The sequence below is a fragment of the Aristolochia californica genome, unplaced genomic scaffold (assembly GCF_029961685.1).
Source record: "Aristolochia californica isolate CCGP_79_NKW_82.1479 unplaced genomic scaffold, dmAriCali1.0.hap1 SCAF_9, whole genome shotgun sequence".
In the NCBI taxonomy this organism is placed as follows: domain Eukaryota; kingdom Viridiplantae; phylum Streptophyta; class Magnoliopsida; order Piperales; family Aristolochiaceae; genus Aristolochia; species Aristolochia californica.
The window spans coordinates 30,627,012-30,651,739 of record NW_027182290.1 but is presented as its reverse complement, the minus strand read 5'-3'; the positions used below and the strand labels follow the sequence as shown (position 1 = coordinate 30,651,739).

General features: G+C 42.4%; 2 protein-coding genes across 2 annotated transcripts; one reads left to right on the top strand and one right to left on the bottom strand.

Moving 5' to 3' along the window:
* The first annotated feature begins 1,344 nt into the window (after positions 1-1,344).
* LOC137942172 (protein DETOXIFICATION 52-like) lies at positions 1,345-2,959 on the top strand. Its single transcript, XM_068787867.1, has one exon. The coding sequence runs from the start codon at positions 1,345-1,347 to the stop codon at positions 2,920-2,922; it is 1,578 nt and encodes a 525-aa protein (XP_068643968.1). The 3' UTR covers positions 2,923-2,959.
* A 10,878-nt stretch (positions 2,960-13,837) lies between these two features.
* LOC137940757 (uncharacterized) lies at positions 13,838-23,010 on the bottom strand. The gene is made up of 4 exons (XM_068785887.1): positions 20,330-23,010; positions 19,742-20,181; positions 14,424-17,112; positions 13,838-14,199 (listed from the first exon to the last, which is right to left on the bottom strand). Exons 1-4 carry the CDS (start codon positions 22,962-22,964, stop codon positions 13,838-13,840), a joined length of 6,126 nt encoding a protein of 2,041 aa, XP_068641988.1. The 5' UTR covers positions 22,965-23,010.
* Positions 23,011-24,728: the final 1,718 nt, after the last annotated feature.

Below are 24,728 nucleotides of genomic sequence, written 5' to 3'. Positions count from 1 at the left end.
CAGGCGCTAACGAGAAAACAGGGATACTTACCAAAAGAAAGGAAACAAGAGGGAACAGGGAAAAGAAATGGGGACGTCTCGGCTCGATTGAGGAGTCAAGTCGAGAGCTTAGTACTCAATTTTGTTGGCGCGCGTTATGACGCTAAAAAGCTTATCATCGGCTGTGTCGCAGAATTTCCAGGCAGTAAATTTTACGCCTGGTCCTCGAGGTCGGAACACGGACCCGTTTTAGGTTTCTCGACGCTTTTGCTGACGTTGGAGCTGGTACTGTCCACGTGAGGCACCAATCAAAGGGGAGGGTGCCGCCAGCCTGGTCTCCTGGCCGAACCAGCACGAGCGCCTTGTTCGTGTGACAGATCCAGCGATCGGATCCCCGTTTTTTCTGTTTCCACGTCACGATTCGACCAGCAACTCGACACTTTCCCATTATAGGAAGCCGATTTATCTTTAGCACTAGTGTTGGGCATTTCAGTTTTTTTTTTTTTTTGGCTTTTATTATATGACACTTTTAGCCGTTTTAAAGACTTTAAAAAGTGGCACTAGTTAAATCATCAAACTGTTGTGCTTAGTGGGGACTAACGTAAGTTGCAATTACATATTAAGATGCCTCAATATATCAAAACCGGGACTTTTTATACGCACGTGCGGAGTACTAAGCCCCCTTGTATTAAATTTGGTAGCATAAATGAATAATCACATGCGCTAAAGTAACGTCCGGACACCCAGTTGAAGAGTACTTGACTCACTCAAGGGCAATAAGGGATGTCTCCTGCTCCATTGCTGGGAAATTCCAGTTGACCCACTTAGTAGTTATAGCGAACCCAGCTGACAAATGTTTGACTCTTCCGGGAACGTTGAAGGGACAATCTGCGGGCCTTTCACTAATCCGGGACTCGAGCGCCAGTCGCACCTGCACCAGCGCGCGCCTGTGGTGGCTCCCTAAGCCCGCGGGTGAGGCACTTTATTGTCTTCCGGCAGTGATTACGCTGGAGCGCTTCATTTCCGGGTTTTTCCATTTTGTTGATCCATTATTCTATTTAGCATGGCAGTGAACGGGAAAGAAAATGAAAATCTATCAGGATGCCGTACTCTGTAGGAAATTCGTTGGAAATTGAAATTCTGACAAGCGAAACAAGTAAGAAGGAAAGAGCGACATGCCAAAATCCACCAAAAGCTTAAACAATTAAAAGAAATATCAATAATTCATTAGACCCATTGCTCCAACGCGCGTCTCCCTCGCCTCTCGCCTCTCTATATATTAACACTGCCTCTCAGGACTCATTTCAGCAAATCAACTACCGATTCGGAGAGCAGAGAATAGAAACATTTTTCTCCTCTGCAAGTATGTGTAATCCGAATACAAACACGTCGGAGAAAAGTGCTCCGCCACAACCGCATCTTTACCTCTCCGTAGTCTCCCTCTCCGAACCCGGTGACGTAAAACCGGGGACATCGCCAAAAGGGTCCCAATTCCAATATCCCTGTATCTCGGAAATAGTCGCGGAGTCGAGATCTCTTTTCCACCTTTCGTTTCCGATAGCGATGACAGCACTACTGCTCTACTCGCGCTCTGTAGTCTCAATGCTTTTTCTAGGCTCGCTTGGAGAGCTGGAGCTCGCGGCCGGGTCGCTAGCCATCGCCTTCGCGAACATCACCGGCTACTCGGTACTCTCCGGCCTGGCTCTAGGAATGGAGCCCCTTTGCTCGCAGGCCTTCGGTGCTCGCCGCCCAAAGTTGCTGGCCCTGACCCTCCACCGAGCTGTGCTCTTCCTCCTCTCCTCATCCGTACCCATCTCTCTTCTCTGGGTCCACATGTCGAAAATCCTCATATTTCTACGGCAAGACCCTAAAATCACCTTTCTCGCCCAAAAGTATCTCCTTTTTTGCCTCCCGGACCTTGTGTCGGGCTCCTTCGTCCACCCGATGCGCATTTACCTCCGCGCGCAGGGCATCACTCACCCTCTGACGCTGGCGTCCGGCGCCGGCGCACTCATCAACGTGCCCGTCAACCTCCTCCTCGTCAACCACCTCCGCCTCGGAGTGGCGGGGGTGGCCGCTGCCTCCGCGGTGTCCAACTTCGCCGTCGTGCTGTTCCTGATGGCTTACGTGTACGCGACGGGCATTCATGTGCCAACGTGGACCCCTCCCACCGTGGAGTGCCTACAAGGCTGGGGCCCACTCGTGAAGCTCGCGGCGCCGAGCTGCATATCCGTCTGCCTGGAGTGGTGGTGGTACGAGATCATCATCATCCTTTGCGGCCTCCTGCCGGACCCACAAGCTTCAGTCGCCTCCGTGGGCATCCTCATCCAGACCACTGCGCTCGTTTACGTATTTCCCTCGTCTCTCGGATTCGCGGTCTCCACACGTGTCGGAAACGAGCTCGGGGCAGACCGGCCGGATAAAGCCCGGGTATCGGCAGGCGTCGCTGTATCGGCAGCGGCCATTATGGGGATCCTCGCAACTGGGTTTGCGACGGGGATGAAGGACCGGTGGGGCCGTTTTTTTACTTGCGATGCTGAGATCCTACGGCTAACGTCCGCGGCGCTCCCGATCGTGGGGCTCTGCGAGCTTGGCAACTGTCCGCAGACGGTCAGCTGTGGGGTCCTTCGTGGAAGCGCGAGGCCGGGCGCGGCCGCGAACGTGAATCTCGGCGCGTTTTATCTGGTGGGGATGCCATGCGCGGTGGGGCTGGCGTTCTGGCTGGGGGTCGGGTTCTGCGGGCTTTGGCTTGGGTTGCTAGCCGCCCAGGTTTGCTGCGCTGGGCTCATGTTGTACGTACTGGGGACCACCGATTGGAACAGTCAGGCAGATCGGGCCTTGGTGCTGACCTCTGCCGGAGGTGGAAGCGGAGTGTTGGAAAAGCACGGGCACCAAGCAGGAGACAGCGAGCCGTTGATCACGATCAAGGTGGGATCTCAATAGAAACTCAAAACGAGTAAAAAAGATCGACGCTCTACCAAAAGAGATTAACTATTAAAATGTAATTTGTTAATTAATTTTTTTATGAGGTTGGCTTGTGAATCATTAATTTTTTTTGTTGAAAGAGAGAGAGAGAGGGTGGGTTCGTTAAAGAAAGAAACGGAGAATTTTTGTCCTTGAAACTGTTTTTATAATTGTAAGTTGTAACTCTTCTTGATTAATTTTTATATTTACTATTAATTACTGTACAAATATCAATTCCCTTCTTCAATGCGGAAGAGGTGGTTCACTCCATGCGTTTTCACCAGCGATGCGTTGGGCTTGGAAGGCTGAACCGGTTAGATGCTGTCGCATATGGAGTGAACTTTAAGATATGTCGTTACGTATGGGACATGGAGGTTGCAAACAAAAAAGAAACAAACATTTTAAGTTGTTGACCGGTGAATGTAAATAAAAAAGAGAGATAGGAATTAAGAAGGAAAAAAAATAATCTGTAACTGTCTAGACTCCACAGATTACAGAAGTGGTCCTCGAATTGAAAATGGTTAAAGAGTTTTTTATCAGCATATGCTATGCATGGCTGAACACCTTCGTCCAGTGGGTCCCGTGACACATGGTCTTTGGCTGATTATTTTAAATATCTCTCCGCTAAACAACACAAACGATACGGTTTGTATGTACCTCTGTGACTATGATATATTGGTTCTTTGTTCCGATGATCAGAATAGCACGGACTTTTCTGACTTTAGTGCTTCTCCTTTCTTGAGTGGAACTCCGACGATATCCCAATGACCCATTCAAAAGGCTTTATCATCGTACACGCTTTACGCTGCCTAAATCCTTGACTCTCCATGCATTAGCAACGGTGAATACTAACGCATAAAGTGCTCAATTCTCAGCGGAAACCATCGAAGCCCCCTGGATTGGAATATAACTTGCTTTCAGGAAGCGAGATTGGCAGAGATGTTCATGTATGCTTCTTCCTATTATCCTTCTCTTCGAGTCGCAGGAAGTGGGGAATCAATTGGGCGTTTGTTTTCTTCTTCCCCTGCAAACTGAGACTTCCCAAATCTCCAACCAAAAAAGTGGAGCTGCATTGTTTTCTGCACAGTTGCTGTTTATATAACTTGTACACTGATGAAAACCATGCAGCCGTCCAGCTACCCACTAATGACTGACCCTTCACGCAGTGAATTAACGTGGACACTGTGCCACCACTCGCGGCTGATTCGCTAGCGAACAGAGAAGCTTGATGTCTGACTGATTGATTGGTTTGGAAACAATTTTGCTGCGGAAAAGGAAGACGAACAGGCTATAATATTTGAGGGAAAGTAAAATCGATTTACATTTCTTTGCAAACTGGTTTCTCCGCACTTCACGGTGCCCGTATTCATGCTTCTGGAGATCTAGGCTGGCGTTTCCCAGTACCCGTTTTGGAATCGGGTGCTCCGCCTTGAAGGTTCGAATTTCGAGCAAGAAACAGAGATGATGATGCTGTGCAACAACGGAGGCTCCAAATTCTTCAGACTAGTATCTTCCTAGAATGACCAAGCATAACCGAGTATAAGCCTAATTTCAACTCGGACCACGTGCAGAAAATCATGATCGAAGGTCCTCCATCCGTTTTGGATTTCGGGCCCACCCAGATGCAAAATTGCACGTGCAACTTCTCGTGAATTCTGCCTGTCAACACATGCTCTGGTTTGACGACTCTGGCATTGCCCTTTGCAGGTTGCTGTAGCCACCGAGCAGTGAATAAAGGAGTGAACTCCAGACTCTGGAGTCTTGTCATCGCAGATTAAAAGCTGAAAAATAAGGACAAAATAGATTTACCGCTCATGTTGAAATTCAATGGAAGTCTCTCGTGCGGAGGCCACTGCCACTAGTTGTCTAAGGTCTTGACACTGGACGTCTCTAAGTAGGCGAAAGGAAGGAAGGAAGGAAGGAACGGGTGATTGTAATTTTTCGTTGGGTTGTTAGATGGAAAAAAACTTGGAAAATGAATGGAATGGATGGACGGTGAAAGGAGGCGGAGATGAGAGGTAGGCAGAGCAGGGGACGCAGCAAAGGCTGCAGATAAACGGGATGTCATCGGAAAGCGGGACACTGTACAGGGACGAGTCAGAACTGTTGTTGTTAGCATCTACGACAGGAGTCGCTCGGGGTTCGCGGTCGGGGGGCCATGACTTTTGATCAGAGGGTGCGTACTAAACCCTCTCGCTCCGTGCCTTCTTGACTGCACTTGGCCTTTGACCACTCGCAATCAAAACGAATTACAAGTACTACCGAGTTACCTGAACAAAATAATGGCATTTCGAGCGTATGCCACGGACGCACGGCCACTCGGCCTGCATCCATCAAAAATGCCCCGGCACCCTGCCCCACTGACGGTAACCCCTACTCTCCGTTGTTACTCCTCATCTGTTTTTTTTTTTTTTTTTTAGTGTGAACGATGAATCTTGTGGTCAAACTGGCTTTTCCACCGTAAAACAGGGACAGGTGTGGGTCCTCTAGATGGATGCATGCCACTCTTAGAGTTGCTCTTCTATGCGAACGCCGTGAACGTGCCCTTGTGTCGTCTTGCACAGCTGCTTTCCTGATGCCCCGGTCGTGGTCCTGCCCTTTAAGAATCATGAATCAGGTCCAGGCAGAAGACTCTTAATTTTTATTTTTATTTTTGTTAGATAGTAAAAATGAGTTAATTCATCTCATTGAGAATATCAACACAATTCAATGATCCTCCAAATTGAATGAAGTAGCAAATCACGTTTTCCATATGACTTAGATAAGAAACATAAATGAAATATTGGAATATTTCATAGTCAAAAGAGTAGGAAAGGGATGAGGGTAATGAGCGAGCCAGATGAGTTGAGTGGAGGTAGGAGGCATGATGCGGGTAGTGCGGCCACGAGTGAGAAGAGAAGAGAAGAAGTGGAGTGTGATGTGTGGTCCACAGTCGGTGAGTAGGAGTCTACAGAGCCGCCCCTCCCGCCGATGTGTGAAAAAATAGTGGTAGAGAGGGAGAAAGACAACATCATTCCCCACCCATGATGCAAAGACCTTTCAATCTTATCTGCTTTCGTATGTTTAGAATTGTAGCCGGGGCCTGACCACAAAATATTTTAAGGCTCCTCTCCTCACCCGTCATTTCTGTGGAGGCCTGAACCTGTCGATCTTAGAGGCAGCAGCTGAACACTCTTTTAACATCTTTATGATATTATTGCCGCCATGTGACTCGTTCGATGCGGAAGCCTACTTGCACGATTTTGATAATTTATTTTTCCACGTATTTGGGTGAAACAGCCGTGACATGTCCCTAAGGAACATGCCTGCCGCATGGCATCTGTATTTCTATTTCCGACTTATGTAGCAGCCCCATCATATTCAATCTCCTTTGATGGTAACACGTGGGGGCCCCCCCGCCGATGCCGACATCTGTGTTACCTAGTGCATATAGATATATTGTCAACCGAATCAGTCTCAAGGAAACAAGTGAGAAACTGAAAATCAAAGAGGGGACATACAATTTCTCCCAATTTTGATGTGGATTAAACAGATAAGTGGGAGAAGATAATGTCTGACAAAGTGAAGTCGCCCATTAGTTTTCAGTCAACAACGAGTCCACTTGCTGGACATTGGTTATCAACTACTGATTATTGACTTCCTCAAGACTAAAGCCAAAAATATAAATTTCCAACTTTTTGACTTTTTAAACAATGATACTTATTTTTGTTCTCTTCTTATCTGTGTTTCGAGCAAAGAAGGTGGAGAGAAAAAAAAAACAAAGAGAAGAGATGGAAAACGAAAGAGAAAATGGAAGATAAATATAGTTTTTTTTGTTTTGATATACGGCCATCATTTTGTGAGAGAAATATTATTAACTAAGAGGGAAAGTGCCAAAACATCAATTATTACCTAATTCTTTCCCCTAACTAGATCTAATTCAAACTAGTCCATGTAGGTCGAGACTAGGAGTGGCATCAAGCCGAGCCGAGTTCGAACCTGCCTATGTTCGAGCCGAACCTCGTCTCGAGCCTAAAATTGTTATCGTGCTCGAGCCCAAAAATTTTAACCAAGCCGAGTTCCAGCCTCAACATACAATTAAAATTTTTTAAAAAATATATATCAAATAAATTGTATATAAAATTATACATATATTTTACAAAAAACTGGACATGACTTCTACATAAAATTAGGCATAACCTATATATATAATACATGTATAAGATTGGGCATAACCTCTTCTTAAAATTGAGCATAATCTATATATATAATACCTGTATAAAATTCGGCATGACCTCTACTTAAAATTGGGCATAATCAATATACATAATACTTGCATAAACACTCCATAAACACTCCATAAAATTATCTATACATTCCATAAACACTCCATGAAATTGTTTATACACTCCATAAAATAGTCTTAACACTCCATACACTGCATAACATTATAAATAAACTCTATACAATAATCAAACACAACAAAATTAAATGAAATATTACTATCAATTTACAATTACCCAAATAAAAACTATAAATCCATTATAAATTTATAAACTACAGTTGTTTCTCTTAATGCTAGAAAATAATATACGTCCCTGCATGAGTAAAATCTCCACCGATGACAAAAACAAGAAAATAAAATTAGTTATTGTCAGATAAAAAAAATACTTTTCCACTACTAGTTACTTAATGTCGTTAAAAATATTAAAATTACCATGATGAGAGAAACATGAAAAATCATGTAGCTGGTAGCATTATCTCTACACTCTTCTTCTCAGGTTGTAATCATAAAATAAAATTTTAATAAATAAAATTAAAAAATATCATAATAAATAATTAATCAAAGAAATTCAACTTTTGATTTTTCTTTACACCATGAAGAACCCGAACCCGAACCCAATCACTGCCACAAATCAAAGCTTAAACTGTATTTGGTGCCAAGGAAAAACGATATGAGTTTATTACTCTACCACCAGCACTAAATGTAGACTCTAAAGCTACTGTGGATATGGGAATTACAAGGATGTCTGCTGCTATCTTAGATAATACCCGAAATTTCATATGATTCACTTTCCACCATTCTAAAATATCAAAATCATATTGTGAAGTTTCCTCACAACTATATACGCCTTCTTCAAGATAAATTTCCAATTCTGACCTGGTGAATTAACTATACCCTTTTGTTTCATATCATTAACTTTGACCAACCTGAACTTGATGAAGGCCTATGACTTGTGGAAACACTCATAGAGTTAGTACTTGAAACAATCTCTTCATTTCTAATATCCACATTATACAAGGATACATATTCATTGTAGATCTCATATAAGGTGCGTCGAACTAAATTTATATTCATTGTAGCTTCCTCCTTAAAATATATCACTGGAAAACACATTTTGATCAACTTTAATTTGACCTTTGGATTCAAAACTAAAGCAACAACCATCAATAAAATGCATTCACCCCAGTACTTCTCAAATTTCTCTTTCATTCTACTAACCATTGTCCTAATGAAAATATTTTCATTTGTAGAATGAAAATCCAGAACTTCTTTTACCCTATATACCTCACTAAGGTACAAATTAGAAGTAGGGTAGTTACTCCCAGAAATTATATTAGTAACTGCATTAAAAATTTCTAGAATCTCACACACCATGTCAACATTTTCCCATTCATCAAAACTTGGCAAACAATCATAAGTTGGTTCTCTAACTTTAAATCTAGAGAATGCATCTTTAAATTTTAATGCAGAAGACAACATGTCATAAGTGGAGTTCCAACGAGTTGGACAATCAATAACCAACCTCTTTTCACCAAGTTCTAATTGTTGTACAATTTCAGAAAAAGTGTGAAGTCTAGCCTCAGACAGATTTATGAATTTGACACTTTCACGCACATTATCAATGATATCCTTAATCTGAACAAGACCATCTTGGACTAAAATATGAGCACAACAACGCACATGAAACAACTTTCCACCACACACCAATTTTTTTTCCTTGAAAAATGTTGTTCCAAAACTCTGATACAAACATCATTATATGCAGCATTATCAACTGAAATATTAAAAAATTTATTTTCGATCTCCCACTCTTTCAAACACTTATAAATAGCATCTGCTATATCAACGCCACGAGGAGGAGGAGGAACATGTACAAAACTCAAGATTCGTTTTTGTAGCTTCTAATTACTGTCAATAAAATGCCCGGTAATAACCATGTATTCAATTTTTTATTTTGGGACTTCCAAAGATCTGTGGTAATACTAATCTTGTTAATCTTTTTTAACAAAAATTTTAATTTTTTTTTTCTCTGCTTCATACACCTCCATACACTCCTTCTTAATGGTCTTACGGGATATTTTCTCATAATTCATATTTGCCATCTTCATTAAAAAATTAAATCCCTTCTCTTCTACTATCATGAATCGATGCTCATGCATAAGAATCCAATGAACAATGAGTACTCTCATTTTAGGTTGATCATATTTTCCTCCAAAATCCATAAAAGGAAGTCCAGATGGACTCTGATCAACATTAGACCCCGCTCCCATTGGTAGAAAGTTTAAAGTTTTTTGTTTTCTCATTGCCACTTTTCTACTAGTGCAATGTTTCAAATGTCGACTCATATGTGTGGTCACTCCACTACTAATAACACTCAAATCGATTTTATAATGAACACACTAAGCCTTTTTTGTACCATTAAGTGATACTTCTTTGAATTCCAACCACACATGAGACTTTTATGTCTTTTTGAAGTATGGGTAGAGTCACATTCATCCTCATTTATGGTAATTTCATCTGTGCCCACTTCTATGACAGAGGGTAGTAACTCTGGTGGAGTTGAGTCACTATTTATGGCCACACTAGAACTAGTATTAATTATTGATGTCAATTGAGAAGGTGTTGACATTCTTACTTCTACAAAAAATCAAAGTTACAGATTAAAAACATAGTGAAAAGAAAGTTATCCAAACAACAAAGATCCTACACATAATTTAAGATATTTGTCTATTCTTAGAGGAAGGTACGTGACGTTGTGACAATTGGGAACGACCCTTGTCTTTCAATGCAGTGGGGTCTCTTTGAGCCTGTAGACCTGCACGCAATAGTTCCCAGTCCAATATATCGATCCTTTTTTTATATATAAATTTAAAAACTTCTAAGAAAAGGAAATAAGCACACCAACATTCTCTTCTAATATTCTGATGAAATTCAACCTCAATACAGAGACATTAATGATAAAAATGAAAAAAAAATCAAGACTTACAGAAACAGAAAGTGTGTTCGCCGTTCAAGGATATCTCCAAAAGTCTTTCTAAGAATGAAGGAGCACTGCTGAAACGAAACAAGAGTTAGAAATTTTGTAGGGTTAGGTCGTCCACAAAACAAAACAAAAAATAGAACATTAAATAAAATTCTTACCTCCCATCGGACCGTCACTTTCATCTCGTCAGCGAGGAAGAAGTTCGGATGAAGAAATCGAAGAGGAAGGATAAAAATCGATTGCAAAAAAGAGAGATAATTTACATCCGTATGTATCTAACGTATCAATTCAATGAAATATTGGGTATAAATGTACTGTATTCCAAAATGTTATGATCTAATATGTATGAAGAATACATGCTTACTAGACTTGTTACTAGTCTAACATAACAGAATTGGGTTGAGTTCCATATGCATAAAAAAAAGTTTTGTTTTGGTGAACAACAAATTAATTATTATGGTTGTTTTATGGACCACAATATTATATTTAGGAATAGGAAGAGTTCCATAGGAATAAGAAAAAGACACATAAAGAAAGAACAAACTCTGATCTCACCAGATAGGTTTTCTTTTTATAGTTATGCAGTTAGGACATGATTTTTGTCTACACAATTGCTTCAAAGAACATGTTATCTCTCAAGTTATTGAAAAAAAAAAAAAAAAACAGAACCAAGTTACAATAGAAGCTGCAGAAAAAAGATAAAGACTAATCATTGTATTTTGGATAAAAAAGTTCACTACTAGATAAAATATAATTAATATGGACATAATCTATATGAATAGAGATCAATATAAGTACTGAACTAGCAAAAGTAGATGTGCACTGTACATTGAAAATGTTGATAATCCACATTTTGTGACTAGAAGAAGGGCTTTGAGACTTTGTCCACAGGAAAATCGTATAGGATACCAAATGTAGGACAACATATGAATGACGACAATACAGAATGCAATGTCGAGCAAAGGATGAATGATCCTTTTCAGCTTAAACAGATTCTTAAGAGAGAACAAAAGTTTTATGCATTTAAAACCAATACCGCTGATAGCAATATAGGTGGAAATTGGAAGGTCAAAGTTTAGGCCTGTGAGTAATAAGATATTCTCTTCATGCTTAAAAAAAACCACATGATAGAAAACGGATACGAGATAAACTTATTGATTGAGGAAAAAAGGTTAAAAATGATTAAAATGATGTATTTAACTTTATCTGGAACATATACAACGAACCCCAGAGTCCTGTCAACCAAAGGCTAACTACACTTACAGAAGATAAAAATGAAAAAAAAAAATCAACACTGAAATCACAGAAGAAGAAAACGTACAGAAAATAAAAATGAAAAAAAAAATCAACACCGAAATCGCAGAGGATGAAAACGTACAAAAGATAAAAATGAAAAAAAAAAATCAACACCGAAATCGCAGAGGAAGAAAATGTACAAAAGATAAAAATGAAAAAATAAAAAAATCAACACTTACAGAAATAGAGTGTTCGCCGTTCGAGGATATCTCCAAAACCTTTCAAAGAATGAAGGATCACTGCTGAAACGAAGCGAGAGTTAGAGATTTTGTAGGGTTAGATCGACGACTCAAAAAAAAACACATTAAATAAAATCTTACCTCCCGTCGGACCGTGGCTTTCGTTTGTCAGTGAGGAAGAACTTCAAATGAAGAAATCGAAGAAGAAGAAGATAGAAGAGGAAGAAATCGCAGAGGAAGTCGAAAAAATCGAAGTATTTGACAGAGATTGAGGAATCAGAGAGGGAGAGGGAGAACGAGGGATTTGATGACCAAAATCCCCCATTTCCCATGAATACCCGCCAATGGACTGTGATTTTTGCGAGAAAATCATGCTGAAATGGCATGGAAATGGCAAAGAAGTATGGGTTCCCAGACAGTAGGACGGAAGGGAAGAGACGGGACTCTCTTTCCCGAAAATTTTCCTAACTCCCCCCGATTCCCGAATCGCTGCTCGTTAAAACGAACCGGTTCACGAGCCGATGAGCCGAACCTGGCTCTGCTCGAGCTCGATATATAACGAATCGAACCGAGCCGGCTCGGTTCAAACCACTCCTAGTCGAGACCCTCAATGGTACAAAATGCAACGACATACAAAGGTACAGTTGAATACATGGAAGAAAGAAGTTAAAAACAGAAAAGATCAAACTTAAACAATCATATCAATTAAAAATTTTACAAGCATCTTAGTAATTTTTTCATGTGGCAAGGTTTTGGAAGACGAATATTATACAAAATGTCAAGAGTATTCAACACTTCAACACTAAATTAAGATCGCCTCAATCTCCATTAATAAATGAACAGAATTTGGCACCACTTAAAATTCCACATAATCACCCAAAACCCAAGCACCACAAATATGTTCATATATATAGTCAGTTTGTAAAAGACAATGTAAGACCAATCAAAAGATGAGTTCAATGTTGTGTGAGAGAGAGAGGAGAGAGAAGATAGACGAGGGAACAAATGACTGAGAGAAAGAAAAAAGCGCAAAAAAGACTGAGAGAAAGGAAAAAGGAAAAAAAATAGTGTAAAATTGCCTCCCTGCTTTCCTACTTTACTTCCCTAAAGACTGTGTTTGGAACAGAGAAAGTGGAAAGAAAAGAAGTGAAAAGAAAATAATAAAAAGAATTTGTTTTCTCTTGTTTGGAAGCACATAGAAAATGGGAAAATAAATAAAAAATAGTAATAAATTAAAATTTTAATGATTAAAATTATATATAAACCTAAGAACTAAAATAACTCTAAATTAAAATATTATTAACACTTTTATTTATCCAATTACAATCAATATTATCAATAAATTTTTATTTATAAAATTATTATAAATAAACATACTATATTTTTAAAAGCTCAATTGTTTGTATATTTTACCTTACTATTTCTAAATGAAATAGATGTTCTAAGAATTGTTATATATTGAGTAGAAGAGTTTGCAACATCTTCCATTTCATTATTACCATATTTCAGGGAAGTACAACAATCTCTCAAGTTTGATGTGATAATCCCTTATTCCAACTCATTCACCTCTCTTTAGGAGTAATACCACTAGATCCGGTTGTACGATCTTTCAAAATAGATTTATATCAATTTTGTTTAGTATCTGGATCGGCCTACACATTTAAAAATTATTAAACAAAATTAGTCTACAAGAGAATTAAATTGTAAAAAAAATTAAATTTGTATGATACATTAAAGTAATTGTCTCACATTTGAGAAATTGTTTCAAACATTATTGTTGTTTGAAAAAAATTGAATCCTCAATCACTATTATGATGGAGCTCATGAAGTGTTAGTAAATTTTCTCTTCCCATGCACTTGTATACATTTCAAACAATTAGACTCAAAAAGCCTGGGTTATGGATCCCAAATCATAATGCAGTCTTAAATGAACTCGTAGTCTTTATTGAGAACTATGGGGCTCCAACTTACTTTTCCTCTTTTCTCATTGGTTGCTAATATCCTTTAGAAGCAATTAAGGCTTTGTTATTTGAAGGTTCTGGCTCCTGCAGGCTGCAGCTAGTATGTTTGATTCAAAATTGCGACAGGCACAACAAGACGGACTCACCGTTGCTCATCATCTCTTGCAACGCATGTCCCCCGAGGAGATCCTAAACTCAACGTAACTAGAACCTAGATGGGACTGTAGAGGAGTGGCACGACGTCGTTGGGGCTGCTCGTCTTCTTCCCCTCACATCGTAGAAGGATTTGCAGCACGTCTTTCATGGAAGGCCGAGCCGATGGTAAGGTACTCGTGCAAACGACGCCCAATTTGAATACCTTCTGCATTGCGTCTGCGTAATCAGGTTCCTCTATCGCCTTGTCCAGGGCATCCTCTATCAGGTTCTCCTCTTGAAAGAGCCGCCATGCCCATTCTGCCAAGGACGTGTGCTCCCCGCCGTCGTGAGGTCCCCTTCCGGTAGCCAGCTCCAGGAGCACCACTCCGAAACTGTAAACATCGCATTTCTCGCTCACTCTTGTCGTGTGCGCGTATTCTGTGTTTGCAGTCCAGACTCCGAGAATTAGTAAATAATTAAACTACCCCGCTTAAATAAATACGCACTGTAAACTGCCACCGATACTCATATTTCCAAATCCATTAGTTGGCCCCCTCTTTTTCGATTTAGGAGGAGGTAAGCCTCGGTACGTTAATTTGAATTTTTTGAATGGATAAAGAGATGAAGAAATGTAATTCAGGAAATAAATGAACTCCTCGTACCAGGTGCTATGTAGCCGAAAGAGCCGGCGACAGTGGAGACAGTATCGGGGTGACCGGACTTGGCCAGCATCCGGGCCAAGCCGAAATCAGCGATCCTCGCCTTGAATTCAGAATCCAAAAGTATATTACTGGATTTGACGTCGCGATGGATGATGGGAGGAGAGCAGGAGTGGTGCATGTAGCACAGTCCCTGTGCAGCGCCCACCGCGATCCCGTACCTCGTCGTCCAGTCCAACACCGTTCGCTCCCCTCGCATCTTCTCGTGGAGCCACCGGTCCAAACTGCCATTATCCATGTACTCGTACACCAGTAGCTTCGAGTTGTCGCTGGAGATGCAGCACAGCAGCTTCACTATGTTTGCGTGTCGAATGCTCCCCAGAATCTCAATCTCCGCATGGAATTCCTTCTCTAGTTTATCGTCCAGGAGATGCCTGTCGTTCCCGATCTTCTTAACCGCCACGTACTCCGTCCCATGACGCCTGATCGCGATTCGGTAAATTTTTCCGGTCGCACCCTGCCCGATCATATTATTCTCGGTCAATCCCTGCCGTATGCTCGACTCGTCGAAATCGACCCGTTGGAAGGAGGTCATCTTCCATGGGGCCAGATCTTGACCCTGCTTTCTCCGCCGGTGATCCATCCACACGACCCAAGAATACCCGATGGCCACGATGAAAACCAGACCCACGAGAACTATTATCATTACCAGCAGCCGAGGGGATAACTTGGTCGAATCCCTGCTCCCGGAGAAGCAGCGGAACACGTTTAATAACGTATGATCTGCACAAAGCCCACTGTTGTCAAGGAAGCTCTCGTCGTACGCCAGGTTTTGAAAATCGACAGGGATCGGACCGGTCAGTAGATTACACGAGAGGTTGAGATAGGTCAACCGCAGGAGGGAGAGCTCCGCCGGTATTTTGCCGGAAAGTTGGTTGTTCGACAGGTCAAGAGAGTTGAGGTCGCGCAATGAAGCGATCGACGTGGGAATTCGTCCGGAGATCCGGTTATTGTGAAGATTAAGAAGAGTGAGCGATTCCCACGAGATGATTGTGAAAGGTAACTCACCTGAAAGTTGATTTCCGTCTAGGTTTAGCGACTCAAGCAGAGGAAGCGCGGTCAAACTTGTCGGAATTTCGCCAGAGAAGTTGTTGTTGCTTGCCTTGATTACTTTCAAGTACACTGACGCAGAAATTTGCGACGGAAGCACTCCAGTGAATTTATTGTTCCCAATTTCAAGACGTTCTAACGCTCTCCCTAATCTATTTGGAAGGTTGCCAGTAAATGAATTCTCGCCTATCATTATTTCGTAAAGATGCTTCAAGGACCAGAAGCTTGCCGGGATTTGGCCCGAGAATTGGTTTTTGTAAAGTTGCAAACTTTCCAAGCTTTCACAACGAGCCAGAGATGCTGGCACGGTCCCGCTCATATTGTTCGAGAAGAGGACCAGACCTCGAAACGCGCTATTCATACATAGGTTTTCAGGCAAAGTTCCAGACAATCTGTTGGTAGAGACATCCAAATATTTCAGAGGAGAGTAAGTGCCTAAATCTGCAGGCAAGTCCCCTGTCAAGCTATTATTGAACAGCGATATATCGTCCAGAGCCGGTAGTCTTGCGAGACTCAGGGGAATTTCTCCGGACAAACGATTGTCATATAGCCACAGATGTTGAAGGCTATTCAGTTTCCCGAAGTCTTCCGGAATCGAACCAGTCAGCTGGTTCCCAGAAATATCAATTTCGGTTAACTTGAAAGCAGCAATTGACTTGGGAATATCTCCAGAAAATCGGTTAAATTGGAGAGACAATACCTCCAAATTCTTCAACTGAAACAGACCTTCTGGAATATTTCCGCTCAGCTGGTTGTCGCTGAGCTCGAGCTTCACCAAATCCGTCAGATTCGAAAAGGTGTCCGGAATTGCTCCGATGAAAGTCGACCGGACCATCGATAAATGCTGAAGCTTCTTCAAGCGGCCGAACTCCGACGGGATTCTCGCCGGCAAGAAGGGCGAATCATCTAGGCGTAGAACTCGGAGGTTGGAAAGATCACCAATCTCAGCTGGAAAAGTGCCGTTAAATGGATTCTGATGGAGATGAAGTTGCTCAAGGTTCGACAACCGCGTTATTGCTAGGGGGATGTCGCCGGTGAAGTTGTTGCCCGATAGGTTGAGGTAGCGGAGACTGAAGAGTCGGTCAATATGAGATGGTATCTGGCCAACGAAGTAATTCTGAGAGAGGTTAAGGCATTGGAGGTTGGTGCAGTCGAGGAGAGAGGTGGGAAATGTTCCAGGGATGAAGTTGTAGGAGAGATCGAGGTTGGTAAGGTTTCTGAGTAGGCAGAAACCTGAGGGAACTTCCGTCCGGATATTAACGTTGACGAGGGAGATTGAGGCGACGGAATCGTCAATGCAGGTGATTCCCGTCCAGTTGCAGTGCGGCCCCGTCGAGGGCTCCCACGAATGAAGAGCTGGAGGAAAATTCCAATCTCTCTTGATTCTGAGCAGGACGCTTTCTTCCTCTAAGAGAAGTGCTTGTGAGTTTCCAATTACGAAGGCGAGAGAAGAGATGAAGAAGCAGAGGAAGAGGAAGAGAGAGGCGGCAGTGGAGGAGGGGAACCCAGTCATTTGGGACACGGGAGGTGGAGACGCAGAAGAAACCGATTTCATTATGTCTGGTCGTGACTGGTCGAAGGTCTAAAACAGACAACATCCCCCCATTCCCACGTTGGCCTTTTGTCTGAGAGAGTAGAAACACGGTGGCGTGGCACACATTTCTGTACTATCTACAGTATCGTGAAACACGAGGTGCAACCCCCGTCCTCCAAGCCATAGTTTCAAAAGAAACGAACTCGTGACTGTTTTAGCTTTTCACGTCTCTTTTGCCAATATGCCAAAGCTGTAAAATCTCCATTAGGGACAGTAGTCTTGGTCTGCATTTCGAGTTAATTAAGTCAATTTCTCCCTGCCCCCATGCCCGCTGCCGTTCTTTGACCCCGCCTGTGGTTTCTTTCTAACTCACAAACCAAATCCTAATAGCCTTGGCTTGGAAGGATTTGTGTTTTACATATCTAAAATCAATGAACACATAATACGCTACCAAGGGCCTTCCCACTTTCAATGTTGAATGTGCCACCACTCTGTTATGGATTCCATAACTTTTAGATTAACTAATCGACGAATAAGGTGTATTATATAATTTGCACTTTTAATTCATTAATGGATTTTTTTGTAATTCGGTTGAAACTTATGGCCTCTTGCTTGGGCCCTTGTTGGCATCATTTCCTAATTCGCTTTATAGGGACGTCTGATTAATGAAAGACCAAGCATTGATCATAGTTGCAAATGTGATCAGGTTCTCTCTCAGGCCTGAGATCGGGTTCTCTCTCTGACGAGGCCTAAAGTGCAAGTTTCCTTCGAAAGCTTGGTTATCCTCACATCTTCCGATCCAGAACCAAGAAGAGATCGTCTGGTGGCTGATCCATGAAAATGGGGCATATCAACTTGGTATCAGAGCGGACCACCATCGACGATTTATCTTCTTTAAATGATTGCAGCACTCTGGTGAAGGAATTTATGATCGAAACACAAACCCACTACACCACACTCCACACTGGTCTTAGGGAAATCCAGGAGCTTATTCGTCAACTCACTCTTCGATTTGATGCAAATATTGCTCGGACTTCTGCTATTCTGGGTAGTGCCGTAGAAACAAAGTTAGATAAATCGGCGACGCCAGAAATCAGACAACCCTTTGTTTCTCCAGCGGCGGCGACGTCCGAAATTGGGGACTCCACATGTCCGAAATCAGAAGAATCTTCTCCACAAACTTTGTCGACAAAAATGAAGGGGGTTTGCCGTCAAACCCTTTCTCCCTGGACGCCATACGTCCTCCCGAACAGAAGACGCCGAAAATCCGAGAGCTCGTTGTCTCGGCCAAACTCCCCGAGCTCTAATACCAAGTTGATAAGCCCCATTTCCATCGATCAACCACCGGACGATCTCTTCCTGGTTCTGGATCAGAAGACGTGAGGATAACCAAGCTTTCGAAGGAAACTTGCACCTTAGGCCTCGTCAGAGAGAGAACCCGATCTCATTTGCAACTATGATCAATGTTTGGTCTTTCATTAATCAGACGTCCCTATAAAGGGAATTAGGGAATGACGCCATAAGTTTCAACCGAATTACAAGAAAACCCACTAATGAACTAAAAGTGCAAATTACATAATCCACCCTCTTCCTCGACTAGTTAATCTAGATGTTATGGAGTCCATAACACACTCTCTGCATTTGCCACGGTTGCACCTAGGACCAAATCTGAAATGTCCACTCCATTGAATCAGACTTTAGATCTTGGCTTGGGTTGGCCTTGTATTTATATAAATACACATTTGATCATAGCTCGTTCTCACTAGCATTGGATATCAAATCCATATGCGGTTACTGCTCTAGATTTTGAATTTTAGGTGAATTTTGTAAGTTCTTATATATATATATATATATATATATATCCTAGGGATTATTTGTATTCAGGGTTTAATGTGGTTATTAACTTTTAAAAAAATTCCAAAAAATCCAAACTTAGGTGGTAGAGAGACAAGAGATAATCTTATTATTAAGAAATTAAGATATTAAATTACTTGGATTTAGATATAAATTTATCTAAAATAAACAATATGGTTTCTTAAATTAAAAAAATAAAAATTTATAATAATTCATGGAATTAATAACTTATATTACATTCTCGATAGTTTTTAATTAATTTTTAATTTTTTAGTAAATTAACTTATTTAAATATTTTTTTAATTTTAATGTTGTTTTACAACATTTTTTTATATTTTATTTAATCCATTATTTTAGTTTATTCATTTTTAATAACTCATTTAATTATTTAAAATAGTTAAAATTCGATCTTAAAATTATATCACATTAATTAACTAATTAAATAAGACTAATACATGTAATACTTAAATAAATATTATTTAGATTAAATATTTAATAATATGATAATTTTATTAAAGTATGGGATTTAAAATCCAATCTTACCAACCCGGACACGAAATTATACTCTCGTTTCATGCATACATTGGAATGTGGATTAGACCACAACTTTTCATTTACATTAAACAAAACAGCTCTTATGAAGGAAACAAAAAAAAGTGTAGAGATCCGTACCCTCAAACACCATGTTAATCCGATCACAAAAACAGTGTTGTGCGGTGATTGGAGGAACATGGTGTGCCGGGAATAGATAAGCCGGCCTGAAAAGGCAAGCAAGCAGATTTCCCGTGTTACTCATTTTGATTCTTTGCTATACGAGTCATACGTTGGAGGCCGCGTCACGCACGTCTACTGCCTCTGATGAGCTCTTACTTCTGCTATAGCCCGAGAGAGGACTGTAGAGGAGTGGCACCACGTCCTGCTCTTTTCTACTCTTCTTCCCCCCGTACATATCCGGATGCCCATGGTCGAGAAGGATTTGCAGCACGTCCTTCATCGCAGGCCTCTCTAATGGCAACGAACTCGTGCAGACGAGCCCCAATTTGAAAGCCATACTCATGCTTTCAACACAAGAGGGTTCCTCGATCTCCTTGTCCAGGGCGTCCTCTATCGACTTACCCTCCTGAAACTGCCGCCATGCCCATTCCACCAGCGACGCCTCCTCCCCACCGTCGTGGGCTTCCCTTCCGGTGACCAGCTCTAGAAGCACCACACCGAAACTGTAGACGTCGCATTTCTCGCTTACCTTTGTGGTGTACGCATATTCTGTAGATCATTTGACATCGATACATCAGCGGGAGACTAATTAAGAATTTTTTTCGAGTTTGAGGAGATTAAACGATCTAATATTTTTCGAATAAGAAAATAATGTTGAATGAAGTAATCAACACAGATGAATATGCTACCGAATTACCTGGTGCCATGTAGCCGACAGAGCCAGCGACAGTGGAGACGGTATCAGGATGGTTAGGCCTGGACAGCATCCGGGCCAGACCGAAATCGGCTATCCTGGCCTTGAATTCAGAGTCCAATAGAATGTTACTGGATTTCACGTCTCTATGGATGATAGGTGGGGAGCAGGCGTGGTGCATGTAGCAAAGCCCCTGCGCGGTCCCAACCGCGATCCTGTGCCTCATCGGCCAGTCCAGTACCGCTCCGGCACGATCACCGTTCCTGGTCCCGTGAAGCCAGCGGTCCAAGCTGCCGTTCCCCATGTACTCGTACACCAGCAGCTTTGAATTGTCGCTAGAGATGCAGCACAACAGCTTCACTATGTTTGCGTGCCGAATTTTCCCCAAAATCTCAACCTCCGACTGGAATTCCTTCTCCAGTTTTTCGTCCATGAGATGCCTATCGTTGCAGATCTTCTTAACCGCCACGAACTCGTCCCCACGGCGGCCTAGGGCAATCCGGTAAACTTTCCCGGACCCACCCTTTCCGATCATATTGTTCTCGGTCAATCCCGGGAGTATGCTCCACCCATCGAAAGTTAACCGTTGGAAGGACGTCACCTTCCATGTGGCCAGATCTCGCCCCTGTTTTCTTCGCCGGTAATCTCTAAACACGAACATGGCGAATCCGATAGCGACGGCGGAAATCAGACTCGCAAGGACCACTATCACCGTCACAAAGCGTGGAGATTTCTTGCTCGAGTCCCTGTTCAGTGACGTGCAGCGGCGGGCCTTAAATAACGGACTGTCTGAGCAAAGACCGCCGTTGTTGAGGAAGCTCTCCTCGTACGCTCGGTTTTGAAAATCGGCCGGGATCGGACCCCAGAGCAGGTTGGACGAGAGGTTGAGCTTGGTGAAACGCAAAGCCGCAAGGTCATCGGGTATAGAGCCCGAAAATTGGTTGGCCGACAGGTCGAGAGAATTGAGGTTGGGTAATGAAGCAATCGACAAGGGAATGGATCCGGATAGCCGGTTTTTCCTAAGATTAAGAATAGAGAGCGATTTCCACGAGATGATTCTGGAAGGTAACTCACCTGAAAGTTGATTTCCTTCTAGGTTTAGCGAGTTAAGCCCAGGAAGCGCTGTCAAACTCAATGGAATTTCGCCAGAAAAGTCGTTGTTGCTTGCAGTCATTACCATCAGGCTCACTGATGCAGAAATTTGGGATGGAAGCGTTCCACTGAATTTGTTGTTTCGGATTTCAAGTCGAGCTAATGTCGGCCCTAATCTGTCTGGAAGGTTGCCGGTAAATGAATTCTCGCCTATCATTATACTGTTAAGATTCTTCAAGGACCAGAGGCCTGCCGGAATTTGACCCGAGAATTGGTTTTTGTAAAGCTGCACGCTTGTCAAGCTTTCACAGCTACCAAGAGATCGCGGCACCGTCCCGTTCATATTGTTCGAGAAGACCACTAGTGCTGCAAGCACACCATTCGCACAGAGGTTTTCCGGCAAAGTGCCGGATAGTCTGTTCACACAGACCTCCAAATTCCTAAGAGGCGAGTGAGCTCCTAAATCTGGAGGCAATACACCCCTGAGGCTATTATTGAACAACCGAATATCGCTTAGTTCCGGTAGTCTTGCAATGCTTGGCGGGATTTCTCCAGATAAACGGTTGTAATATAGGAATAAATTTGTCAGCTTCTGTAGTTTCCCGAGTTCATCCGGAATCGAGCCGGTGAGCTGGTTTCCAGAAATATCGACGTGGGCTAAACTTAAACCTGCAGCAATTGTCTTTGGCATCTCTCCTGACAACCGGTTGAATTGGAGAGAAAGGCTTGTCAAATTCTTCAACTGAAACAGGCCCGGTGGAACATTTCCGCTCAGCTTGTTGTCACTGAGGTCGAGGTTCTCCAAATCCGTTAGATTCGACAAGGTATCCGGAATTTCTCCAATCAAATTGGAATCGGTCATCCACAAATTCTTCAGCTTCTTCAAGCGGCCAAACTCCCTCGGGATTCTGGCGGGCAAGAAGTGCGAGTAAGCCAGTGCTAGAATCTCGAGGTTGGGGAGATCACCAATTTCTGCGGGAACAGTACCGTTAAATAGATTCATATGGAGAAAAAGGGTCACGAGATTGGGCAACCGGCTTATGGCAACAGGGATATCGCCAGTGAAGTTGTTCCCTGAGAGATTGAGGTGTCGGAGGTTGGACAGTCGGTCAATATCCGAAGGAATAGTACCCACGAAGTAATTCTGAGAGAGGTCAAGGATTTTAAGCTTGGGGCAGTCGAGGAGAGAGATGGGGAATGTTCCAGGGATGTAGTTGTTGGAGAGAGTGAGATTTTCAAGGTTTCTGAGTTGGGAGAAACCAGAGGGGATTTTGGTAACGATACTCACGTTCACGAGGGAGACTGCGACGACGGAGTTGTTGATGCAGGAGATTCCCGTCCAGTCACAGTGCGGCCCCGTGGAGGAGGTCCACAGATCAAGAACCGGGGGGTTCATCCAATCTCTCTTGATACGAAGCAGAACCTGTTCTTCTTGCTGTGATTGGGAGTTGGCAGGGAGGGGCAGATAACAGAGAAAGATGGAAAGGAAGAGGAGGAGGAGGAGGGAGTGGGAGAGGGAGGAGGAGGAGGAGGATAACCCCCTCATTTGGCAGATGTTAAGATTTTGAGCGGACACGCCTTACTGGGACTCCTCTTCCTGGCGATTTACCTGAGCAGTGTGGCGCTTGCCCATTTTATGTCGCCAACGCTGGTGGATGGAGGGACCCATTTAGGAAGACAAAAGAACCATTTTTCCCCCACTAGGCCACTGCTACTTTAACTCGCCAGCAAAATTAAAAAAAACGGCCATCACTCGTGCGTCACATTTGTGTTTGGTTAGGATAGAAAGGGAAAAGCAAAGGAAATAGGAGTTGGCCGTGTTTTACGAGTCAACATAACAATTTTCCTACTTTTTCTCTGACGTAAAAAAGAAAAGATTGCTTGAAGCAGCGTCGACCCTTTCTCTTTCTTTTCTGAAGGAGGTTGAAGCCACTGGATAATCATACGGGCGTTCATAAAATTTCAAAATCTTCTAACAAGAAAGAAGGTAAAAAGGATTAAATCCATTTATTCTTTAGCTAAACAAATCCTGATCTAAATTCTAATGATTCCATTTATGTTCCAGATGGTAAAATCAGGCGTCGGAACCTGGATTTGTCCATTCAGAATCGCCGGGGAATCTATACTCAGGAAGTAAAACAAGGAGCAGGACAAAATCCTTGAGACTCCCTCTCAGGCCTGAGCCCGAGTCAATGACCCAATTTGAAGACTTTGACTGGAAGAAGCTTCCGACTGCTGCAGCCACCGCATGCTGGCCCCTCGTTTGTGTCCGCTGGCTTTCTTTGACTTTGAATAGGTCTGTCAATTGTCATGGATAATGGATTCCCTCTCCACTCCAAAAGAAGCGTATACTCTTGTTTTTTTTGAGTAAATCCGGCAAGCGAGTGGTTGTAGAATAATAAAGCCTCAATCGCTTTCGTTTTTTGTTTTTTGTCCTCGCTCTCCAATCAATGGTGTACAAAATTCAAAAGAAAGTGATAGGCTTTTTTAATTGAAAATTGGCAACTCAAGAAGATTCAATCCATCTAGAAGCCTACTTGGTTGCTGGGCGGATACTTTTTTCTCTCTTTATTTAAGGAAAAAATAAATGACATAAAAATCGATTTGGTCATTGATTAGAGGTTGAGATGTGGGTTTATGAGATGATTTTGGGTCCCATTGAACTCAATTCAATGAGATTTAGAGGGCAAGTGGGAATTAAATGAGGTAACTCTTTTGAGTTCATTTGTGTTCAGATTGAGCAGATCCCTTGTTGGTTGGTTTTTTCAAGACACGGAGTCAGCTCGGATGCGAGGGGGTGAAGTCGACCTCACTCGTGCTTAACTTTAGTATGGGTTCGAGCCGCAAGCATGCGTAGTGCGGTTCGAGCCAGGACTCACTTGAAAGGAGGCCGATAATGTCTTAGTAATTATACGTTAAACAATAAATTAATCTTTAATCGTGAACATAATATCATAACTTTTTTTATGACTGGAGAAACTTCAACAAAAACCAAGAAAGTCGTGTTTGTAGGTCAATTGTTTATGGCCAAAATGCACCACTGACTTAGATCGTGGACATTGTGGCGGCCGGGAGGAGGTGTGATGATTGTTTTCCACTCCAATCTCATTAGGTGCAATCGTATCTACTAATTGGATTCTCCAAGTGAAGCTCTTTGGATCTCTCCTCTGGTTCATATATAGATCCGGCCCAATGACTATGGTTGGGTTTGGAGTCTGTCAGAAATTCCCTATTACTCAAATTGGAAAATATTGTTTACTAGATTGACTCAATTAGATTATTTACTCCACTCTAAATACTCAGAAATCAA

What these genes read in the sequence shown, in the direction of transcription:
- LOC137942172 (XM_068787867.1), top strand. Translation starts at nt 1,345, where the DNA reads ATGTGTAATCCGAATACAAACACGTCGGAGAAAAGTGCTCCGCCACAA.
- LOC137940757 (XM_068785887.1), bottom strand. Translation starts at nt 22,964, where the DNA reads ATGAGGGGGTTATCCTCCTCCTCCTCCTCCCTCTCCCACTCCCTCCTC. An exon ending in TGTCGGCTACATGGCACCAG is followed by an intron (nt 20,182 to 20,329) that starts GTAATTCGGTAG and finishes AATGATCTACAG; the next exon opens with AATATGCGTACACCACAAAG. An exon ending in TTTCGGCTACATAGCACCTG is followed by an intron (nt 14,200 to 14,423) that starts GTACGAGGAGTT and finishes CTGCAAACACAG; the next exon opens with AATACGCGCACACGACAAGA.